Below are 9,674 nucleotides of genomic sequence, written 5' to 3'. Positions count from 1 at the left end.
CCAGCCGGGAAAACTACAACTCCCAGCCCTGCCCCCGACGCGTTTCGGGTGCGTCATATCCGCTATTTAATTTTTCAATTCAATTAAAGTCAAAAAAGCTTTATTAGCAGGAGAAATATGAATTTACATTGTCAAAGCATGTGGGCAATGAAATAAAAAGGTCAGGTAAAAGGGTCAGGTATATGGTATAATATAAGTGTAAAACGTTAAATACAAAATATCTATACATATAGTAGGCCTATACTATTAAATTACTATAAAAAAGTAAAATGTGTGATATTATAAAAATGACAGTATCTCGTAAACAGATTAATCTATTCTTTACACGGCTCAACAGTGACCGACCCTTTTCTGAACGATTCATTCACGCCACTGACGTTTCAGAAAATCTGTGTATATATAGAGAATTAAGGCTGGAACCAAGCGAACCCACTACAATATGACTATAAAATATTTGATCCAAGACTTTGTGCATCATTATCGTGATTATGGAACTACACGTCCACTGGTCTCAGATGATAGGTAGGTAGTTGGCACCATCTCGTGGTACAAAGCAGAATTACACTTCAAATACAGACAACGTTGTGATGTGGTATCTAGGCAACCTCTTGTATCATGTGCAGAGGGTACCTCCCACAACATTGGATATGCTTCTTTAACCCTAATAACTAGCGTCTTTGAAACGTAGTCAGTTAAATATGTCTCTGCGGGTCGGACACACCCCGTTATTATTGACCCTAAAAAAATTGATAGCAGAGAAATGTACTTTTACGTGCGACCAGTTGTCATCTCACCTGCAGATTGCGTGCTGCCCGACTCACTGTGTCACACCGCATCGATGCAAAGACCTGCTCTGTTACAACCTGAAAGACCTTAACCAGGAGGTCTGTCAAACCCACACAGTGCTGCTGTGAAGCAGCTTTAGTGTACACTTTGTTTTGTAATTCATCTATGCTAACGTGTGTGTGTGTGTGTGTGTGTGTGTGTGTGTGTGTGTGTGTGTGTGTGTGTGTGTGTGTGTGTGTGTGTGTGTGTGTGTGTGTGTGTGTGTGTGTGTGTGTGTGTGCAGCCCCTGACATTAACTGGTCACCATGGTGAGATCTCTGCGATGGTGTTCGGTAGACGTGACACGCACGTCCTACTGTGCTCTTCCTCTGCTGATTACATCATTGTGTGGAATATTGAGCTCTGTCAAAAGAGAGTGGACGATGGTAAGGAAGTTCGAAGTGAAATACATGTTGGGGATGACATTATTTAATTGGCCTACTTCTCTACTCTACTGCTAATAATACATAATAATGATGTTCATTTAGATATATCTTATATACAGCTTAATGCAAGTTAAAATATATTAAAGTATGTTGAACTTATTTGTATTGTTGTTAATTACCCTAGTGATGGAATAATTATCTTAAATTAACATTATAATTCTGATAAGTCATAATTCAGGCAAATTAGTATAGCCATTGCATATGCCAATGCTGGGCTGCTATGTTATGACAATTTATTTCATTTATTTATTAATGTTCTGATCCCATAGGCTTAATTGCAGCTGGAACAGTAATCGGTACCTTACTGGGTGATGTGGTCTATCTTGGATTCTCTCCATCTGGTAGGCGGGTTGCAGCATGCATTGGAAACAGAGTAAATATACTGAACTCACAGGTAGGCCTACTGTCATTATTTACACATATTTAATTCAACATTTAATTCCACATTATTTGAACTGCCCTGTATATGCACCCCAGTATAGCATATGCAGGGAACCTGGTTAGATTGGACCCAGAGTAGGCCGGCAATGAACCACTGTGATTGAGTCCATCTCCTGGGCCCTCCAGCAGGAGGAGGTGGTGTGTACCCTGTTGGGCCACCTGGGGTCCCTGACCGCAGCAGAGTTCTGTCCCTGGGACGAGGAGATCCTGGCCACCACCTCAGAGGACCGCACCTTTAAGGTCATTTTAAAACAAACATTAACAACATTAACAAAGATAAGTACAGACATTGAGTAGTATCACGCTATGTGAATGTTGATAATGGTGATGATGATGAACATAGTTATTCTCATTATGGTTATCATCATTATATAGGATATTATCCATCTTATGGTGGAAATGTACTGGATATAAGTATTGACCCTTATGGGTATATGTAGGCGTGTATGTATGTTTGTATTGTATATATGTAGGTATGCATGTATATGCAAACACACTGTATGTATGACATTTGTTTGTTACTCTTAAAAATGTGAGAAGCGGGGGCTTGATATAAGCTGAAGCCTCTGTCCCTACCCTTTGGTTACGACCAATAAATGCATTCATTCATTCATTCGTTCATTCATTCATAGCCAATAATTCACAGCCGATAACCGATGACATTACTTACAGAACACAATGTTGTCTTTTCATGTAGGTGTGGGATCTGAAAACAGAATCGGTTTGCTACCAGTCTTTTGTATTGTCAGGTAGGAGACCGACAATACATAGGCTAGTACCTGTGTTGCTTATTTAAATATTATTTTCTTTGTAAACCTTGAACCACTTTCAGGGTTTTTTGCAATGTTTATGCTAATTAGGTTAGTAGTTAAGCAAAACACCTAGAATGACAAGCCACGCCACTGTACTCTCCCATGACTAGGAGTAAACACCAGTTCAAATCTCAGCTGAACTGGTTATCACTATTTCATGTTTCATGTGTTATTTGTCCATGTTGACTGCCTAACTGTGCTGTCTCGATGTGTCCCAGCATCTCCTTTGCTCTGCTGTATTTTTGCGGAGAAGAGCAGGCAGTTTATCGCGGGCTCGTCAGATGGACAGGTAATTGTTATGACTTTTTATAATGTTTAAGAACTCAATTAGAAGTCGAACGCTAGACACTTGGTGTTACTAACCGTTTTTGTGTTTAGATATGGTGCTATTCATTCCCTAATGACCACAACTGCCACCTGGTGGCCAAAATGGACATCGACAAGATGTATAAAAGGTATCTCAGGCAGCAGGAGACCATAACCCAACAAAAAGGTAGTGTGACAAATCCCATAAGGTACAACCGAAACAAAATCATTTTCTACAGAGATGACATGACTGTTCAATATGTTTAGTTGTTAGATCTGACTACTATGATACTTTCCAACAGAAGCACAACCAAGCGACCAACAGACAGTGGAGACCACTAAAGCAGTCCTGAGCATGGCTGTATGCCTCCCGTTTTATGACTTTTGCGATCACACGGAAGGGCAAGTAAAAACAATCGTCATGGCGATGGGTTCTCTGTTAAGCCAAATATCTTCCTACAATATGATATGGATGTAGATTCAGTTTCTATCACTTCTTACATTGCTGTGTCGCTGTATACATCTTTACACGTTCATATGCATATCTATTCGATAATCACCATTCATAGTCATCTATCTTGTTTAAAGACGTTTTTCCTTTTTTTTTATTTTCCCCTCTCTTCGCCTCATTTCACATTTCTCTCCTCTTTCCCTTTCCCACGGTAGACTGATGCTTTGTCTATGTTCTGTTTTTCATAACCTTCCTAACCAGCCTATTTCCAATCTTTCTAAAAACAAACACAGTCCCCTTTCAACTGAAAACCATCTCTCTTTCTCCCTCTTTCTCTCTCCTACCCTCCCCCCCCCTCTCTCGTTCTCTCTCTAGCTCTCTCTCTCTATCTTTGTGTCTCGCACATTGTTGTGTGTCTCTCTCTCTCTCTTTCTCTCTGTCTCTCTGTCCCTGTCTCTCTTAATATCTCTCTCTGTTTCTCTCTGTCTCGCTCTGTCTCTGTCTCTGTGGGTGTGTGTGTGTGTGTGTGTGTGTGTGTGTGTGTGTGTGTGTGTGTGTGTGTGTCTCTCTCTCTCTCTGGTCCTCCTACAGGGAGCGCAGCATGCTATGGATTGGGAGCTCAGATGGCCTGTACCTGGTGGACCTTGACACCTCTGACCTCCTCACAGCTCTCTGTTTCAGAGGTATGCCTCCACTGCTGCTGCTGCTACTGACGCTGTTGATGTTTCAGCTGCTGAGATGGTAGTTTTGCGCAACCCACATTCCATCGCGCCTGATAATCGTCTGATATTATATCAGCTCCTCTCTTTCTGTTTTCTTTCCTGGAAGCGGCTGGGATTTTATTATCCATGGAGAATTTATCACTCTTTTCCTCTCTCTCTCTCTCTCTCTCTCTCTCTCGTGTCTCTGATGTGTCTCTGATGTGTTCCGTGTCGGGGAGTCATAGAGCACATTCAAATCGTTGTGTTGAGAAGTGTTATTACTTTTTATGATTTTTAAGCCTTTTTCCCCAAAATTGTATGTAGAATGTGGGATGGAATGGGAATATTGCCCAGCGGAAACATTCCAGTTGAGCCGCGCATCGGCAGACGGATGAGGTGTCCGTTTGAGGAGAAGGATGGCCCGGTGTCTGTCTGCTACCGTCTGGCCCCTCAGAGCTCTTGAGTCACATTAGGCCCTCGTGTTGTTTCCAGTGAAATGTCACGACATCCTCGAGGCGGTCTCCAGACGGCTCAAGTACTACCCCGAGAGAGGATCCTCTTGGAGACCGGAATATGATGATATAACAAAGTATCATAGGGGCTTTGGATTTTAAATCAACACATGGAGATTGATTTCGTGAAATGTATCATACTAGCTCCAATATTCAACAAAATTAATGTTACAAACTGACTACGAACCTCAGGGCAAAGCACAGGGGGGTGTAAATGTGTGTATTTCTTAATTTCTTTACTTACAGTTTTTTGTTGTGATGTGACGTGACATTCCATGGCCCATACCATATGTGAACTATATTATAGTTCATGTTCCATCCAATCCTTGTTCTCTATCCTCCTGTAGATGACCCAGAGCTGAGCATAGCGATGGCAGGCGCCTGGTCCATCTCTTCAGGGTGTGAGGGTCAGGTATGGCAACCCCCAACCACTACTCAATGGCATGCTGCATGCTTGGAGACACCGTACACCACACGTTAAACCACGAAAACCAGGGGGGCTTTCATCACACTATGTTTAACATTTAGGGGTTTCGCTGTCTCCATAAGTTCCTCTCACTTGAATCCGATTTTGAGGGGTTTAGCCTCAATGTTTGATTGATGTTACCATGGTAACCCAAAACTGCCAGTAACATTGAACTCGTGCAACAGCTTGAGCAACCCATAAAGGGCAATTTGAGTCTATATTTACATCTAATACAACGTTTTAAAGCAGATTTTTTTCAGAATGTGGACCAGGATCAAGCCACATCACTATGTATCCCACTACATCACTTTTCATTTCATCTCTTTGCTTTAAAGTACTTTTAGGGTCGGTTTTTCTTTTAACATCGCCCAACAACAGCCAAATGCTGGTTGGTTAACTTTTGGTTAGCTATGTTGGTAAACGTTTCAATAAACATTATAGCTGGTAGGATGAATGTCACATGTTTCACATTGTTTATCGGTGCTTAATGGGTCATTTTGACAATTAAGTCAATTTTGACAATTGCCTTAATTGAGAGTCAACTTCTCATCATACTTAAGAAAATTGCATTCTGCAGAGGGTTTCTTTGTCAGGACATTTTATGTGGCTGGTTCAACTTTACATCTGTTGCAATGTTTCTTTGAGAAAGAGGTTAATTAAAGACCCTGGCAGCATTTTTGATATTTCTAATACAATAAGCTATAACAAGAAACACCAGCACACACATTCCTTTTTTCCGCAGTTGGCACGCATGTTGTTGTAGAACATTAGACGACTTTAATTATACATCCTCCTAATTGTCGAATATTGAAGACCTGGCTTCCTGTAATTTTCGGCATCTTATAAGGCGCACAGGTACTATTATAACTTTTTATAACTGCAATTAGCTGTTTATAGTTTGACGAGGCTGTCACAATGTAAGGGTTTTATTAGGTCTGTCTGCGGTTTTCAAGGTGAAACTTTCCAACCATGTTGTGTTGCAAGTGTAAACAACGCACACTTGTCCTGCCCTTCATTTCTTACCCCAAAGTTACCTTTCTACAAGGGCTTGTCAGGGTCCATCGTGGAAGCAACACTGTCTGTATTCGCTGTATTATTTAGCCTTGTGTTATTTTTGTTTTGCTGTTAGATACAAACTGCCATTTTTTGTTAAATTCTCTCTTTACCAGATGTTGTGTTTGGTGAGTTCCCTCTTTACGGCTACGGTGGCTCTGTTGGAGGTAAGGCCTGCCGACGCCGTACTGGGCCTGTGTCAGAGCCTGGAGAAGGCCTTGAGCAGCGGGGGTGAAGGCCTATCTGTGATTCAAAGGTAACCGTCAGCCCCCGCGAATATAAACCTCTCGGTTCTAATGATAGATGCCCTGGTTGCTTTATAGTGGAGGATGTCAATGTTTATTAATCCCAGATGGAAAACTCTGGTATCACAGGCAGGAGGTACAGGGCATACTGAGGACAAAGGACAAAAATAAATTGAAAAAACTGCAAAACATAAATACTGCAAATCTAATATAATCCTGAGTTTTTTCCACTGACATTCACATTCTTGAATCTCAATGGGTCAAACAGATGTTGATTGCTCAGTGGTGCGGTATAACGGTCAATATTTATTAATAAAGGCACTTTTTTATTGTGTATCAATAACATTTAAACATGCAAATAGAGTGTTTATTTTGTCTCCCGCATTTACCTTTATACAATCACCCTGATTTACCATTTCACAGTGGGGCGCAAATCGGACAATTCCTCCACCATGTAATTACACCATGACTGGCGTGATATAAAAGTGTAGAGTTTAAGCCAAATTCATTAAGGCGTGCAAAACCGAGCACGTTTGCTGTCTTTCCCCGTGGCTAGCACCCAACAGCCCACTGGGTTTACTGAAGTCCCCTGCATGCTCCCCCGCCCCCCCCCCCCCCCCACACACACACACACACACACACACACACACACACGCACACACACACACACACACAGACACACAGGGCTCAGACGTTTCCATATTAACGTGGCTTATTACAAACACACGCGCTGCTTAGCGCTCTCACGAGTCAGTGAGATAGTGCTGCTGTGTGAATGACATGGGACTAATAATCCAGAACTATGGAAAATGCAGCTGTCCTCTGTGTTTCCAGTCACCCTCTCTCCCCCCCCCCCTCTCTGTCAGCTCTCCCGCTCTGTCGGGATCGCCTCTGAATGCTGACTTGAAGAGGAAGGAGCCAAATCGTCCTGAAAGAAAAGGTCAGCATCCCAGTCCCCGTTTAAACTCTCCCCCACCCCCCCCCCCCCCCCCCACACACACACACACACACCCTCACATGCACATATACACACACGGACAAGCATCCCAGTGGCGTGTCCGTCTATAAAATACAAGTATACTGCTGCATTTTCATGAGGCTGGGCTTTTAAAAAGTATGACCCATTTTACCCCGTTTAGTTTGGCTGGCAGGGGGGCTCCGTTAAATCACATGTTTATAGAAGGCTTTAACAGAGGGCCCACGTGGAGCTCACAGAGAACCGCATTATTATCCGTAAATATATAGGACGGAAAAGATTGCTTCCTTCTCCTTGTGGGGGGGCCCGCTGATGTCTTTCACTGCATAGGATTCCATTTGCACGCTCCCCCCCCCCCCCCCCCCATCCTCCATTTTCTGCTTTGGAATTTGCCGCTTTTTTAAATGAAAGTTGCAGAATAGGGTTAAAACTGAAACACATTGGTAATTGGGGAGATAGTTCTTGGTCTACTTAATACTGACCTACTTTTTTTTTGTTAAGAACGTGTACCAGGCGAAGTTGCGGTTTGGCCAACTCTCGTTTGGCCTATTTTGTGTTTCATTACGTTCTGGCAAACAAAAAAACACGAAAAACACGACTTTGGTGGAGTTGGTGGCACAGCTTTTGCGTGGCAGACTGTTAGTGCTGAGGAAAGCGGTATTGCTGCCTCACTAGTGGGGGAGCGTCTGCAAGGCGTTAGGCAGTGCCAGGCGATGTGAGGGATCCCCAGGAGTGTCTGGAGAGACTGCTGGGTGACTGACCCAGGAACCACAGACATGAGCAGACTGTCCCTCGGTTCTCTAAAGTCAACGACTGCAGACCGTCTATGGCCTGACACACCCAGACCCAGATCCCAGGGGTTAAGGTATCCCGGTCGTGATGCAGTCCAACATAACTGAGTGAAGACCGGGTTTTTTGTTGTGAAAGAATCAGGGTGATGAATCATCGTGACAGACTACTATCAGTTTATTATCAATCATCTCATTCCAGGACTGCGTATTTATGCTTTTTTTTTAAGTTCAAAATGAAAAGAAAACAACATAAATGTTTGCAGTTAGTTACCACTGCCTTGAGTGAAATGTTTTCTCCCTACATTCAATAGTTTGATTCAGAGGATGTCAGGCCAAACTGCATATTAACACTATTTATGAGAGGAGAGTTGCTGAGTTTGTGTGTGTATGTGTGTGTGTGTGTGTGTGTGTGTGTGTGTGTGTGTGTGTGTGTGTGTGTGTGTGTGTGTGCAAAGATGAGTGTTTACGCATGTGTTTGCACATGCTTGAATTGGGAACATTCTGACGTCGTCAAGTTAGTCGTCATATTGATCTATAATAAAAAAACTTTATTGTGCTGCCTTCAAGGGTAATGTTTTCATAGCAAGGCTTTTACAGTGCCTGTTTCAGAGTTTTCCTGAAACAGTGTCGAAGCAGTTGGTTTACGTCTTTGACATGATCGTGATTTTACGCGAGGAACTGCAAAAAGTATCTGTTTCAGGGATTGCAGGACAAGAGGAGTGTGTGAATATAAAACTCCAACTGGGGCTCCAGTTTTGTCATCATACGTTAACCATGAATCACAAACTGTTGTAAAAACGTTGGAAGAACTCCACTGGTTTTTATCCAATTCTGGTTTAATACCTTTTTTTTGCAGTTAGCTAACATTATTTTGCTGTGAAGGTTTTAGCATAGCTGATTCCTTTCTGTCTTCAGGTGCCATCTTAAGTATAGCTAACTCTAAGCCATCATAATTAAATCCAAAAGCTCTCTGGAGATGCATTTTACAGCCTAGATGATATCTTATGACCATATTAAATATCTTCTGGGGCTCTGCATCTTGGGTAGTTTATAAAAATGTTTATGCGAGGTGATGATTTAGGAATTCACCCAGCAGGAGGTCTGAGTTTTGCCATCTTCAGTTTACTGAATGAGATCAGAGTGAGTGGTCTTCAACTAGGAACGATGGACCAGGAGTTTACCTCTCCATCCGAGAGGTTTAAGAAACTTGGTCCGAGCCCACAATCACAGCTACCATCGAATGCATACCTTGAGAGTCCAAAGTATTCAGCTGGTGGTGCACTTAACTTTGCAAGTAACTTTACCTTGCAATTACTTTGCAACTTCTCAAATCATTGTGCACACATGCAAAGTATTTTTCTGGTCCCCAAATCTGGTCACATGAATTGAGATGTTCCTGTTGTTATTTTTACCATGCTGTTCATTAAGTAGGGAGCCACTGTGAGAGTGACTGTCACACAGGCCCACTGGTCGCTGGCTTGAGTTACCGCTCAGGGATTATGTGACCTTTTCTCGCGTTGCCTGTGTTCAACAGAAAAATTGTTTTTGGAAAGCCACACGCATTTTAATGGCTGTGGAAAAAGTGAGCTCATTGTAGTAGAACAAAAAAATATATGACCCACGGACAGCAGCGAACGGAGGAGCAGCCG

At 42.5% G+C, this 9,674-nt stretch overlaps 1 protein-coding gene across 1 annotated transcript in view; it reads left to right on the top strand.

Moving 5' to 3' along the window:
* Positions 1-1,075: 1,075 nt before the first annotated feature.
* Positions 1,076-9,674, top strand: part of wdr27 (WD repeat domain 27) — a gene marked incomplete at its 3' end in the record, with an annotated part of 42,514 nt that continues 33,915 nt past the window's right edge. Inside the window, exons 1-11 of the mRNA XM_084470402.1 lie at positions 1,076-1,211; positions 1,541-1,665; positions 1,839-1,952; positions 2,410-2,461; positions 2,743-2,813; positions 2,903-3,017; positions 3,133-3,236; positions 3,877-3,964; positions 4,842-4,906; positions 6,130-6,269; positions 7,125-7,198. Coding sequence (XP_084326528.1) covers positions 1,109-1,211; positions 1,541-1,665; positions 1,839-1,952; positions 2,410-2,461; positions 2,743-2,813; positions 2,903-3,017; positions 3,133-3,236; positions 3,877-3,964; positions 4,842-4,906; positions 6,130-6,269; positions 7,125-7,198 — 1,051 coding nt within the window. The 5' untranslated portion in view covers positions 1,076-1,108. The remainder of the gene's footprint in view (positions 1,212-1,540; positions 1,666-1,838; positions 1,953-2,409; positions 2,462-2,742; positions 2,814-2,902; positions 3,018-3,132; positions 3,237-3,876; positions 3,965-4,841; positions 4,907-6,129; positions 6,270-7,124; positions 7,199-9,674) is intronic.

Source organism: Micromesistius poutassou, assembly GCF_964030765.1.
Source record: "Micromesistius poutassou genome assembly, chromosome: 7".
NCBI classification, from domain to species: Eukaryota; Metazoa; Chordata; class Actinopteri; order Gadiformes; family Gadidae; genus Micromesistius; species Micromesistius poutassou.
The sequence above is the reverse complement of the archived record's forward strand: the minus strand, read 5'-3'. Positions and strand labels throughout refer to the sequence as shown.